We start from the raw sequence: 15,000 nt of genomic DNA, 5'->3' as shown, positions 1-15,000 counted from the left end.
AGGCAGGAGCAGCTGCCTCTTTTGTCATCCGCAAAGGCGAAGTGCTCTATTTAGAGCAGGGGATTCTGGGTTTGGAGGCCCTGCTGAGTTACCAAAGGGGGGGGGGGATTTAAAGCCTCATGGTTCTGTCCACAGGACGTAACGGCGCCTTCACATACGCGGCTTTTAGAATCGAACCCTGGTACCGTCTTAGTTTAGAGCAAGCCCACTCTGATCGACACGGCGTCACTTAACTTCCTAGTGATAAAGTGAATCGACTCACCTGCAGGAAGTGAATCAAACAGGCCGTGTTCTCGATGTTTCGGGTGATTTGGGGATTTCTGTGTTTACTTGGTAAAGCTCTGTTTACCTTCCGTCCATCATCGTAGTTATGACCAACGATCGAAAGAGTTTTTTTTTTTACAAGGACATTTTCAGCTCTGCACGCACCTCTACACGCACCTCCGACAACTCCGACGTTTGATCATGTGCGGTTTAAGACCAAACCAAATAGCAAACGAACCAAAAGTGATTTGGACTGAGGATAACTTGGTTCTTTTTTCTTTTTTTTTTTTTAAAATAAAAGGGAAAAATGTCCCTTATCCTCTTCTCATAGTACGATGTTTCAAACCAATTAGTCTGATTTCGAAGCAGAGAAAAATGTGTTCCTTTGATCCATTTTAATTATGTGCTGTGTGAAACCAAGTAGCAAACGAACCAAAAGAATCAATCTTTCCCTGATTCGGATTCGGAGTCGTAAGCCTTACTGCGGGAAGAGGATGACCGAATCTTTTTTTTTTTTTTTCCTGGATCCAGGTGTCAAGGAGAGAGCTGCCTCTTCTCATCAGAACTGCTTGTGTTTTTCACAGCATGACAAACTGCCAGGTCCACGCTTTTCTCCTTTACCAGAAGCACAAGTCTATTTACTGTCTGCTTCACAGACTGACACAAACATTGACCAGAGACCAGAGAGCGGCTTTTGATCAAGACGAGGCCTAACAAGCCATTCCAGCATGTGTCTTGTCGGTCTTGGTCGAATAAAAGTGACAAGCCAGGTTCCTGAACGGATACGTACCTTCAAACACTCCTTGTCACTAACGTACATCGACACCAGCACTTACACAAACACACACACACACACACTAATCTAATGCCGGCACTTTTATTCAGACAAGCAGCGCGAGTCAAAGGTGGACAGCAGCGGGCCAACCCTATTAAAGGAAGCAGAGAGAGAGAAGATGAGAGAGGAAAAGAGGTTGACTGATGTTCGGCCAGTGCTGGTGGACGGAGAGATGCATTTGAAGAGCGCCTCCAAATATTCAGGTTCACTCCGGCGACCGGCCAAGGAATTAAAGAGGGGCCTTGACTTCATTGCATATGCATTGAGTCAAGGGGGCCAGTGCCACGGATCATTACAACAAAGATTCCTATTAATTAGGTGGAATAAACCCAGAGGCAGATGACAAGGAGGCAGGAGGGAGGGAGAGAGAGAGAGAGAGAGGGAGGGCGAGCTGAGAGCTCTCACTCCTCCGCTCCATTATTTCAACTGAAGCCTTTTCAAAGGGGTCATAAAAATGCAACCTAAATGACACACGGGAAAACAGCTTTCTGCCCCGAGACCATCAATCTCCACATCTCTCGAGGATCTGGTTGAAATCGTGCCCCGCGAGGAGTGTGGATTATTAACAAAAAAGATCATTAACTAGCAGTCGTGAGTCTTCTGCGCTACTTCTTTACATCACATGACCCACGACATGGACGTGCTTCCTCTTAAGGCTTCTTCATCAATATGGGGATTTCTGTGAATCCTTGTGCATTCTAATGAACGAAACTGCGAAGTGCACGTACACGCTTTTTTCACATCCGGCGAACGACGGATATCTCGCCGAGCCGAGCCGAGACGGACCCGTAGAGCGGAGTATTCCAGATGACTGGAGCACCCGAGAGGAGAGGTCACGTAGACCCACGTACACAGCTGCGATTGCAGCTCACCTGCTTCAGAATTAGCCGAGCTCCAGCGGGGGGGTTACTGCAAATATCCCCCGCACCCCAGAGTGTCGGCCTTGTGTGGGCCGCATCGACTGCGCAGAACTCCCTCCTTCCTGCTAAACTCATTATGTTTGACTCAATACACAAAGCTCCAGGTGTACAGAGAGCGTCCGTTTCTCTATTCTCCAGCATCTCCCCATCGTCTTCCGTGCACCCCCTCGGAGGAGCTAGGGTTACCGCGCACAGACAAAACGTTCACCCAGGCCACAGTAGCAACTGTTCCTCCTGTCACATGGGTCACCCGGGGTGGCGTAATTCACTCGCTCCTCGACAGGGCCGCCAGTCTCCACCTGTTGCCTCTGAAATACACTTGGCATTATTTTCCCACACACGCTAAAAGTGGGACGCGACCCTGTCCTTTCACTTTACGGCCAAAAAAAAAAAAAGCGAGAGGAGAATGCCGGCCCAAACAACTGCCAAAGAATGCTGACGCGAGGGATCTCGTCCTCCCAGACTGGGACAGTATTTCAGGGCACATAATAAAACAAGGCTTTATCTGTCTTAATTTCATTCACACCGCAAACGAAACTGAATTCTGGAATCTGATTGGTCCGAAGGTGATTCATTTTCTCTAGTGCAGATGCAAATCACAGGTATATATTAAGGCGCTCACTCTAATGGCCTTGTTGTTTCCATAGTAACAGATGATGGAATGAAGGGATGAAAAAAAGATGTTAATGTTTATGGAAGGAGCGTCCAGTGTCAGTGCTTTGCAACAGTGCACATTTGATATATTTCTAAGTCTTCTGCACCAGAAAGGACCGCCTCGCCGCCCTCTGCCTCAGTGTGAACCTCCGCCGTGTACCATTTGAAACGTGTAACCCTGGTGTTCGCACAAGCACGGCTGTAAGCACCGGATTAGCAGCTAACGAGCTTTTACCAGGAGCCACGGGCAGGCGATCCTGCCAGAACAAGACTGCTGACTAAGTTGGCAGAGACAAATGCTCTCCGATGCCCAGACTAGGAAAAGCTGCAGGCTTCCTTAACTAGACCCAGTCTGACTCTCCGAGATTCTCGCTGCCATCCAGACTACTGTACTGCGGGACTGGAAAAATTAAAAACTGCATGGCTCGAGTGCTTTGTCAGAAATTCCGCTGGCGTTTCAGAGCCAATGAGGCATGGCTGTTCTGACACAAAAAGAGAAAAAAAACCCCCACAGTGGCATTGTGTTGAGCAAGCACGGAGAGACAGAGAATGGGAGCTGTGTCTGAGCTTGCCACTTAATGTTCTCAATAAAAATTATTCGGAAATATAATCAGTTCCATTCGAGGCTGGAGTTACCTGTATAAACAGAAAACAAAAGAGTTTACAGACTCCGAAACAGAAGTGCTGAGAAGAACAGGGTGCATATATATTATATCTATCTATCTATCTATATATATATACACACACACACACACACAATATATCAGCGTTAAATCGTATTGATTATTAAATCAGTGCATTACATAAAGCTACCTTAAACTGCTTATGAACCCTGCTCAAGGTCACCTTCAATCTGTAATGGATGTTAATTTTTTTTTCTTCCCTACATGTTAGTTTATTTCCTCTAACCAACCCCACCCCTTCCTCCTCCCCCACCCCCCACCCTCTCTGTTTTCTTTCCCTACTTACGCTTGACATTTTTAACTCTTTGACAAGTGTTGTCTAGAGAGTTCTCCATAAATAATGCATTTTACAATAGCCGGTAAATAAGCGCCAGACACAATCGTTAGGCCCGACTGGCCCTGGAGGAGCTTTTACAGTGAAGGTGACTATTCAGCTTAATGCAGTCCTCCGGGCCTGGGGAGGACATTTTCATTCATTAGAGCGGTCACAAGCACTTAAAGCACTTTAAGGACCTGTTAGACGAGTGCAGGGACGGCAGGATGGAGAAAAAAGAGGTGGTGGCGGGGAGGGAGTGAACGAGGGATGGAGCCGATTGGTCACGGGACCGGCCGGGTTCACAGAAGGCAGCGGCGAGATGACAATCCAAGGGCCGACTTCCTCGCCGTCCGGTTCTAATAGACCTGATTGAATTTGAGAGCGGTCGACTCTCGGGCTCGCCGTACACATTTAATTAAGTGTGTGTGCGGGAGAGAGAAAGAGAAGCGAAGTAATGTCGTATCGACCAACTGCACCACCTTAAATGGTACTTAATGATAACGTGATATTTATTCGGACATCACAAACAGGACGCTATTAAGATCCGGACGTGTTCCAAGGCTGCGTGACCTCCTGAACAGGACATGAGAGGAAGCAAATTACAGCGAGTTACAATGAGCAGACAGATGGTTCGAATTTAGTCCTGAAGACAAAGCTGCAACAGTTGTTCTCCATGCCTCAGCGTCATCTGGCTCTAAGCTTAGCGATGTTTTTTAGCCTTTTAGCCTGGCCTATCAGTTATGACGCAGAGACAATGACTACTTTTGGAGTCACAATAAAAGGGTTAATTCATGCACGCCCAGCTGCCTAGAACACTAGAGAAAAATTAGCTACCGGTCCCCAGTAATTTACAGCCACGACAAGCAATCAGAGCACTCAGGAAGCTTCACTCAGCCAACCTTAAGGTCACTGAACCTCTTGGCTCTAACAGTTCAACACCAACGCCCCAAGCATTCGTGAAACCTCTCGTCTCGCACAAGTCCAGGAACTCGTCCCTTGGAGTTTATTTTCACACGACGCGAGCGATCACGGCTCGAGGCCACGTCCGTCTCCGTCTCCATTACGTCCAGATTAGCACAGCTGTACACTACAAGCTGAAGCACCCTCTCCTCGGCGCACCAAACATACGGCCTTCAGGATCACAAGCCGCACTTGACCGCTTAGATTTCTTCGAGAACCGGCCGCACCAGCTGGGACTCATTAGCATAAGGCCGTAGCGGCATTAAAAACGAGAGCGGGAGCTAATGTGCGTGATGAGACGAGACCTTTATAGTGCCGAGGACTTCCAGTTGATCGCGGTTAATCACGGACACGAGCCGGGGGAAATCGCATCGACGAGCCTACAAAACTGCGGGGGGAAGGACTCGCCATGCATAAACGATACGCGTGTCATTTACTCGTGTGTATCGTAGACTCGGTAATAATGCTCTTCTGTTTTCTAAATCGGATCGTCGTTCACGATAATGACGGCACGCGAAGGAATGAATCTTTATGACCCGTCGTCTTCTCGCAAATCAGTTCCCAATGAGAACATGACAAGTCGGGGAATAACCGGCAGCCGTACGCCGACGCTGTTTATTAAAACGGGCGGGGAAAAGTATTTTTTTGACCTTTGCCAGACTGCACGAGGCCACCGGCAACTACGAATAAATTATTACCAATTTTTAGACGAAGGGAAGAAAACAGGGTGAAAAGTTAGAGAAGAAAAATGATTTTTATTTGAATTAAGGTCTAATTTATTCATGTGATGAAGTGTTCCCCAGACGCTCCAATGAGTCGAGGGTGCCTCTTGGGAGAAGCCTTGTAGTGTGTGTGTGTGTGTGTGTGTGTGTGTGTGTGTGTGTGTGTGTTATGTTTGGTTATATTCAGTCTTACATAGTTCTAATTAAGTGTAGAGGCACTATTAAAGCAACTATTCTTAATATTTGTTTTTCCTGACATCCTCCTGGCTCCCGAGCAACATGTTGGTTTAGCTTCTAATGCTGGGAACTGAAATAATAATAATAATAATAAATATATATATATATATATATTTTTTAAACTGTGCCTGCAGTAGAGTCTGAGATAGACTTTCTTATTCGTACAAATACGGCAGTAAAATGTAAAAAAAATAAAATAAAATAATAATAATAATAATAAATCACTAAATAAACATCATGTATGGGACACTTTAATATCTCCTGTGTAGTTTATTAGAGGATAAATAATGTGTACAACATGACGCATGGAAACTTGCACTATTAAACCATGCATATTAATTTAGCTAGCATTAGAGATGAATTTTTATCAAAACTGTTGTTGTTGTTGTTGTTGTTGTCATGTTAATGTCATTTCTGTCACGTTAGCCTAATATTAAATTAATCACAACAGAGAAAATGATGATATAAATCAAAACTCTCTCTCTCCTGTGTATCAGTAGTAGATGTTAGACTATTAAACATGACAGGAGGAAAGTGGGCGTTTTATAATTTGCATATTCTTGCATATTCATAGCCCCTGACATTATAATCAGGGTAAAGGTGTACAGCTAATCCTCGGATGGTCTATTTTTGTTTTTTGCTTAGTTTTTTTTAACGTAGTTTCTTAAAACGACAATGTGGAATGCAAAAACTTTTTAGCAATAGGCCGTGCATGGCAATTAGTGATAAATATGTATAAAATTATTGTTGTTGTTGTTGTTGTTGTTATGGTAATATAATTTCTGACATGTTTTCCTGCTGTTCTTAATCACAATCAATCACGGTGAAAATGTCGATTTAAACAAAACATTTATCCTTTTCATGCATGAAACGCAGACATCAATCGAGTCAGAACCCCAATAATGTTATAAAATAAATCACTTCTGTATATGTTTCAGCTGATCATGGTATAAATATTGGGGGGGTTGGGGTGGGTTGCGAGGGTTATGGGGGAGGGGAGTTGTGGGGGATGTGGGGGAGTTTGTAATTGCTAGAGGAACTACGCCCCTGCTTTCATGCTATAGATGGTGATGTTAGTAGGGGCGTTCCCTAATTTGCTTATTCATGCATATTCACAGCCTCTCACGTTTTACCTAACAGAGTAACGTTGTAGAGAAAATCTTCATACGTTTTTAAGTTGTGAATTATAATGATATATATTCAGTATATTTAGCAATGTATGATACTGATAGTGTAAATTACACATGTAAGTATCTCCTATGCAAACAGTTCATTTGAAATCAAACAAAATCTCCTGCGCCGACTGCGCATAAGGGGGCGAAGAGAATTCCGCACCGAGCGTACGGGGGACTTATTTCGGTTAGCGGGCGAGTTGAATTTTGCGGAATGAATGCTGTCGTCTGTGCTGAAGAATAAAAAAGGTAATGTTCCTGGCGTCGGGTCGCTGGCGTGTGTTTTACGGACTGAGAGTTTGGCTTGGAGCGGCGCGAGGACCACACTTAAGCCCGAGGTGTAGTGCCACCCACTCTTTGTCACACTGGAGCCCGTTCAGAACAAACTGGAAACATGGCCACGTCAGTCCTCCCAGGTTTGAGTGTGTGTGTGTGTGTGTGTGTGTGTGTGTGTGTGTGGAGAAGATGGAGTGTTTATGAAAATGAGAATATAGACGCAGTAAGAGAAAAGGACACTGATATATGCCTGAAGCCGTCTAAGCACAGCTTGTGGGCTCTTGCTAAAGCCATGAATAAGGCACTTGTGCATGAACATGTACAAACACAGATGTCCACATGCATGCACTTACACTCTCTCTCTCTCTCTCTCTCACACACACACACACACACACACACACACACACATGTTGAGGCCTCCCATACCATCTTGCTCTGTCTTCGTCATCTCCTCCAGCTTCTTCTGCTTCAGCGTGTCCACCACGTCGGCCAGGCTCCCTTTGCGGCGCTCCGGCGTTCCGAAGGCGGAGGCTCCCAGCAGGTCACCTCGCTCCCGTGCCCCCTCCTCCGGCTTGTGCGGAGAGGTAGAGTTATTCCGGAAGGAGTAGAGGGAACATACTTTATTGCTGTCTGACTCCTAAAGGAGAAAAAACAAAGAGCAAAGAGAGGGGAGAGGAGATTGTTTAGGCCTCAAATCTTTTTCTGAGTGTTTTCCCAGATGCCACAGGGGGGAAGTGGAAAGGCAACGATCTGTGGATTGTCGAAATGTCAGCGTGCCGCAAGATGATCAGAGAACCGTTAAAGATCTTACATTTAACGATAACGCGTTTTTCTTTCTTTCTACCCTGCGCCACTGCAATTCCATGCTATCACGTGTTGTTGGAGTCGGAGTCGGAGCACCGAGCAATTCGCCGGTCCCTCCAGCCGCTGGCTGCTTTTGCGCTGAACCCTGCGGGCGCTCGTAAATCTCGGCCCTGTCTGGAGCTGCTGTTGTTTTGCGATCCCACCTGCGCGTGGTTTAGTGGTTAACTGAGCTGTTGTCTGAGATCCCAACACTCACAAAACACTTTCTCAATATGTAAAGCGTTAGAACGTTAGAATCCTTGCGTCGGTCTAAAATCACACTCGTCTGAGATTAAAAACATGACGCGAGATAAAAACTTTTTTCTTTTTTTTTTTTAAAAAGTACTTAGCGTGCACTAATAAAACTAAAGCAGCCTGTTCCAGCTCCTCCTGGAATGGCATTGTGAAACGCTGGCAGCTCGTGATTGATGAGGGGTAGAGGAACTCGGAGGAAGGAATTCTGGGATGGGTCCAAGAAGAGCACGGGATTGCTCCATCGTACTGTATACGGCGCTGCTTAATCCCTGAAAATATGCAGGAATGTGAAGAGCCGAGAGCGCAGAGAGGTTAGCAGATGTGCATGCGGAGCAGCCGGTCTCTGTGCAGCGTGGTGCCCCGGGCACAGACGGACAACAGGGCAAGAGGGCACGGGGGCAAGAGGGCGGGGAGATTATGCAGCAGATAATTCAGAGCGATCGCCTGGCACGAGGTTTTACACGCTACATACACGCTCCTTTCTCTTCTCGTTTTTTGTTTTTTTAAACTCCCGTTCACGCTCTCCACCATCCTGTCGAGTTCTCTTTCACAACACAACACCTGTCCCTGTCACAAAACTCTCACTACAACAACTCTCCTAAACTACCCTCCAGCCTGCTGTAAAAATAAATAAATAAATAAATAAAACAATTTAATCCATGATTTGCAAATGAAAAACACTCTCAAAGATCAAATGAGCACAATTAATTTCCCCCTCGTCATATGAAGAGAGAATCGGCTTGAGTCTGAGAAGACGGAGGAGAAATTCTTTATATCTTTATAATGCTTTTCCTAATTACACCAATCACACAAAAGCTCTCGTTAATCCAATTACACACGCTGTAATATCGAGCACCTGAGCAACACACTGCATTTACATAAGAGAAAGAGAGAGAGAGAGAGAGAGAGAGGAGGAGGAGGAGGAGGAGAGACCACCCAGAAATAAACCACTGTGTGTGGTGTGATGAAGCAGAGTTACTGTTATTTCCCTATAACAGCATGTCATGAAGTGTTTTATTCCTCTTATATGAATGTAATTTGAAAGAAAGGGAAAAAACACCTCTTTCTTTTCTCTCTATCTTGAAGTTAATTAGACCAAAAAAAAAACCTAAAATAAAACATAGCTTGTCGCTGGTGTTATGGACACCTTCCATAAATGGTATGGACCCATTAAAGTCCCTGCGAATGAGCTGTTACTATAGAAACGATAACGTATTCGAACTACCGTCACTGCGGTCAGAGCTGCTATTATGGAAAATGAATCAACACCTTCTGACCAATCAGAATCCAGAATTCAACAGCGCTGCGGTGTAACCACTGAATGATCGGACGCATCGTTCTTTACTAAGTAAAAACTGCACCGCGGGCAAATACCTGTGGTGTAAGACGGATAATACACTTGGAGACTCACTGTTATAGGAAAATAATTGGAAAATGTCGGCGCTCCGGTTCTGTTTAGTTCTGGGTCAGTTCTTTGGTTGTGTTCTGTTCCGGATTAAGGGGATTTTGGGTCAGCAGTAAGAGAGGAGGAGACAAATTTCCTTTTATAAGCAGTAAACAATGAGGGCCTGTCAGAGGCTCTTCAAGTGCCTGTGTCCAATAGAGAGAAGCCATAGAGACCGAGTCCACACACACACACACACACACACACACACACACACACACACTCAAGGACTCCTACTCCCACTCTCTCTCTCATTGTCTCCCTATTTATAGATTCATAAAATCGCTCTGACGTGAAATGTAATTCAATACTTCGCTCTCTGCGACTTTTTCGCTCCGCGAGGGATCTCGAAGTCACTTGCGGGCGGCTTTAGACTTCAAAGCCGAACATTTGGCGAAAGTCTTCTTTCCAGAAGTCTCCAGAGGGACAAACCGTTACGCTCGTGCTGCGTCCTTGGGACGAAAATCCGCCTCAGCTGGGACGCAGTGTTTAGAGGACGCGTGAGACTACACAGCGCCGTGCGTCGCTAAAATTAACGCCGTTTATCAGCCGTGACGCTGGAGGAGCACTGGCCCTCACGTTTGGGACAAAACGAGTCGGAAGCTTTTGAGTCTATTAATATTTCTATTCCAGCCGTTATGTTCTGAGAGTGTATCGGAGTGAATTAAAGGTGCAGTAAGAGATTTTTGCAGTCAGTCACAGTTTTTGCTGATATTTTAATATCTCTCCAGCATGAGCAGGCTGAAACAACAAGGAGAAACAACACATGATGTGGAACATCTGGCCAATCAGGACAAGCTAGCTGTCATGTCGCCTGTCAAATCAGAACTAGCGTTCAGGACTTCTCTGTAACGTGATAAGCTGTGGCTGTTTACAGCTGCTATAACGTACGCGAGAACAGGAATTAACTTGTTGCACATAACATTTAATACGACTATAAACTGATCGAAATGACCATGCGCCGCTATTTAATTGAAACAATTATCAATATCAGGGTGGTAACAGTAACTCCGCTTCATTATTTTTACTGTAATAGCACCACACTGAGTGATTTATTCTGTAAATAACCGGGTCGATGGAACAGAACCTCGGCCCTACAGAACACGCCATGAAACCCAAGCACAAACCCCATATTTCATCCATCACTCGTTTACTAAGAACATTGCCAAGTCTTACGAGTGTAAATGGCCTGTGCTAATCTCCGTACTCACTTCGTGGAACCGGGGATGTGTGTGTGTGTGTGTGTGTGTATGTTTCTCACCATGCGCTGCTGGGCCGACACCAGGCTGTCCCAGTCGGATTCAGGCGGCACGCTGCTGCTGACGGGTGGCAGTTCCTCGCCGTGCATCTTGCCATGCAGCAGGTTGTGAATCGGCAGCTGCGGTGCTGCCAGCGGCTCCATGCCTTCGTCCTTCTCCCAAACCAGGCGCTCCTGACCCACTCCGTCCTCACCGACGTCCGCGCCCGAGGCAAACGGAGAGGTGGCTTGTTTGGAAGACATGATTCTGCTAAGACACGGAGAGAAACAAGAGCGAGATGAGAAGGAAGGCCAGACAGCACAGAACTTCCAACTTCAATGTACTCATTATTTTCATATTTTTACACCGTAACCTGAACCTGTTCTCGAGCTTTGCAAAGATCCTCTCACAAGCCCTGGAACTGAATGCCGCTTTCTTTTTAACGCTTTATTTAATGTAAACAGCCCAGGAACTTCTTAGGGCGGGCTCGATCCTCTGATTAACACGCTAGGAAGGTTACCGTGCTATAAAACGGGCTCAGAGAGGAACGAAAGCTGGATTTCTTTTAGTCCGTACATAATAACGAGTCAATAAACATCCAAATACATGGTTCATATTACAGGAGACACCTATAACGTTGTTATTTGTAGCTTTTTCCTCTTTCGTAAGCATAAATCACGAGCTTGGCGAAGCGAAATTTACTTCACACAACCAGTTAATTAACTGGTCTCAACAACTCATCGTGCTAGACGTCAAAATTCCAGCTGCGCTGTTTTTCGCAAATTAACTTCATTTTCATCCTCTACACATTACCAAAGCTTTTACTACTGCACTATTTCACTCGCACACAAATAATTAACACAAATTACTCAAATTAATGATCGACAGAAAAGTCAGTCATGCTGCTCATGCGCCAGGTACGAGAGAAGGGGAATTAAAAAAAAAAAAAAAAGATTTGCTTTAAATTTTGCGAGCGCCACTTGTCTGTGAGCGCTTCGAGCTCCCCGACAATTAATACACAGCCGCACACACGCTGTTCTGTACAATGGGGGAAATTAATACGGAGGGTGCTAATCTAATTAAGCTCTTGGTATAAATAACTGTATCATAAGGCTTTCCTACTGATCTGAAGTGCTGAGAAGCAGCCAGCACGTGTTTACTCCTAATCCCCTTTTCCCTGCGTCTGCTCTGTGCGGTTTATCTATGCTGGATATCCAGCAATTAAACAGCACCTCAGGACTCTACACACACTGCTAACTATTAGCCAGGGGAGGGCTACACTGCACTATGAAGTGAGCAAGACTTGGAGAGTTGAAGTGAAATTAAAAAAAAAAACTACTGGTCGAGTTGGCATCGGAACCAGAGGGCATGGGAATTAGAGGTCAAGGTTCCCTCCACTGTGCGCTAATGTCTTCTTTTTGCCTGCTGGGAGATGAAACCGAGGCAGGCTGGGTAATGAAGGCAGCCCAAGGTGCCTCCAGAACTCTATCTCCCAGCTCTGCCAAGTTTTACAGCATGGAGTCCATCAGGGGGATGAAAACAAATGAGACGGACACGGCGAAGTTAATCTGTTCCTGCGTTTGTCCACCTACCCTCATCTACCCCATGTACCTCTATCTATTCCCCATCTACTCTAGTCTATCCCCTATCTACCTCTGTTTACCCCATCCACTGCCATCTACCACTCATCTACCCTCGTCTACCCCATCTACCTCTATCTATTCCCCATCCACTCTAGTCTACCCCGTCTACCTCTATTTACTGCCATCTGTCACCCACCTACCCCATCAAACCCTGTCTACCCCATTTTCTGCCATCTACCACTCATCTACCTTTGTCTATCCCATCTACCTCTATCTATTCCCCATTTATTCTAGTCTACCCCCAGATACCTCTGTTTCTGCCACTCATCTACCCCCATTTACCTCTGTTTACCAAGTCTACTGCCTCCTCTCCTCCCGTTTTACTGGTGTCTACATCTTGTCTATCCCCATCTATCTTTGTTTACCTGTTAACCCCACTGTACCCCCATCTATCAACCCTATACCCCCTTCTACACCCGTCTATCCCTTGTCTACTTCCATCTCCCCATTGTCTACCCTGTATACCCCCGCATCTAGCTCCTGTTTAACCCTGTCTACCCAATCTGCCAGTTGTCTACCCTATGTACCCCATTCCTACCCTAATCCCATTTCTACCCTCTATCCCTAGCCTGTACCCCTTTTAATACTGTATGTGCTTGTCAACCATCATATACCTCTGTCCAATCCCATCTACCTCCATCTACCCCTGGTCTATATCCATCTATACCCATCTACCCCTGTATATGCCTGTCTATCACCATCTACCTCTGTCTAAGTCCATCTATCACCACCTAACCCTCGTCTACATCCATCTTTACGCAACTACCCCTGTATATGCCTGTCTATCACCATCTACCACTGTCTAAGCCCATCTATACCCATCTACCCCTGTATATGCCTGTCTATCACCATCTACCTCTGTCTAAGTTCATCTATCACCACCTAACCCTCGTCTACATCCATCTTTACGCAACTACCCCTGTATATGCCTGTCTATCACCATCTACCACTGTCTAAGCCCATCTACCCCATGTCTTTATCCATCTATACCCATCTACCCATATATATGCCTGTCTATCACCATCTACCTCTGTCTAAGCCCATCTACCACCGTCTAACCCTCGTCTACATCCATCTTTACCCATCAACCCCTATTTATGCCTGTCTATCACCATCTACCTCGGTCTAATCCCATCTACCACCGTCTAACCCTCGTCTACATCCATCTTTACCCATCTACCCCTATATATGCCTGTCTATCACCATCTACCTCGGTCTAATCCCATCTACCACCGTCTAACCCTCGTCTACATCCATCTTTACCCATCTACCCCTATATATGCCTGTCTATCACCATCTACCTCGGTCTAATCCCATCTACCACCGTCTAACCCTCGTCTACATCCATCTTTACCCATCTACCCCTATATATGCCTGTCTATCACCATCTACCTCTGTCTAAGCCCATCTACCCCACGTCTATATCCATCTATACCCATCTACCCATATATATGCCTGTCTATCACCATCTACCTCTGTCTAAGCCCATCTACCACCGTCTAACCCTCGTCTACATCCATCTTTACCCATCAACCCCTATATATGCCTGTCTATCACCATCTACCTCTGTCTAAGCCCATCTACCCCACGTCTATATCCATCTATACCCATCTACCCCTATATATGCCTGTCTAATCCAATCTACGGCCATCTACTGCTGTCAACACCCATCGCTCCCCATCTACTTCCGCTGATGCCTATCTATCCTCTATCTGTGCCCGCCTACAAGTAACTCTTGACCCCTTCTGGAAAAAAGAACAACTACTTCATTTGAAAATGTGAAATCCATTTACACGCAAAAACACACACAACACACTTGAGTGAGCACTTAAACCGGCCGGCGCTCTCGATATGAATCATTAAATGCAGTTCATTAATTAGGGCAGCTCGCAGTGCGGAACAATACGAGCTTCTGTGATGATAGCACGCATCCGCACTCGTCGTGTGATGAGCGCACTCGGACAATAGACGGCTGTGGAAGTTTAATCAAACACACCATAACAGCTGTGTAAACATGGGGCGTGTCCGTTAACATGGACAGCGAGGAGGAGGCGGAGATGGAGGAGGCGGAGACCTGAACCTCAACCTCAACCTCAACCTGTGATCGCTCCCGGTTTCTTAAACGACACAAAATCCTTACTTTTAATCAGCTATAATAAAGCCGGTTTTCTTTCTATAAAAAAAAAAATGAAAAAGGGAAAAATTCAGAATTCAGAGAAAAGTTTAGTAACACGAGGAAAGAAAGAAGAAAGAGCACAGCAAGCGATTCTGCCACCATTTTTTATTCATGGATCCAAAGCACCCGGCGTTTCTTCAGCGGATTGCAAGTGAAACAAAGCACTTCTTTTGTATTACACACTAAATCAAGTGGTATTATTTTACCTCTAAAATATTCAGTCTCTTAGGCACTTTTCCTCCAGTCTCCAGCCATCAGTCAAACCGCTGAGGCATGAGAGTGTGTGTGTGTGTGTGTGTGTGTGAGAGAGAGAGAGAGAGAGAGAGAGAGAGGAGCTGACTCCATCCTCCCGTAACATGTGT

At 45.6% G+C, this 15,000-nt stretch overlaps 1 protein-coding gene across 12 annotated transcripts in view; it reads right to left on the bottom strand.

The window, feature by feature from the left end:
• Positions 1–15,000, bottom strand: part of sox6 (SRY-box transcription factor 6) — a 194,225-nt gene that overhangs the window by 116,412 nt on the left and 62,813 nt on the right. For 9 of the 12 annotated variants that reach the window (XM_053634385.1, XM_053634392.1, XM_053634386.1 and 6 more), the window contains 2 exons: positions 10,843–11,089; positions 7,466–7,676 (listed from right to left, as the gene is read on the bottom strand). In XM_053634385.1, the coding sequence (XP_053490360.1) occupies positions 7,466–7,676; positions 10,843–11,089 (458 nt within the window). The remainder of the gene's footprint in view (positions 1–7,465; positions 7,677–10,842; positions 11,090–15,000) is intronic. The other 3 variants (XM_053634387.1, XM_053634391.1, XM_053634384.1) reach the window with 1 other exon arrangement.

Source organism: Ictalurus furcatus, chromosome 10, assembly GCF_023375685.1.
Source record: "Ictalurus furcatus strain D&B chromosome 10, Billie_1.0, whole genome shotgun sequence".
In the NCBI taxonomy this organism is placed as follows: domain Eukaryota; kingdom Metazoa; phylum Chordata; class Actinopteri; order Siluriformes; family Ictaluridae; genus Ictalurus; species Ictalurus furcatus.
Note: the sequence above shows the minus strand (reverse complement) of the source record. Positions and strands in the feature narration are given on the sequence as shown.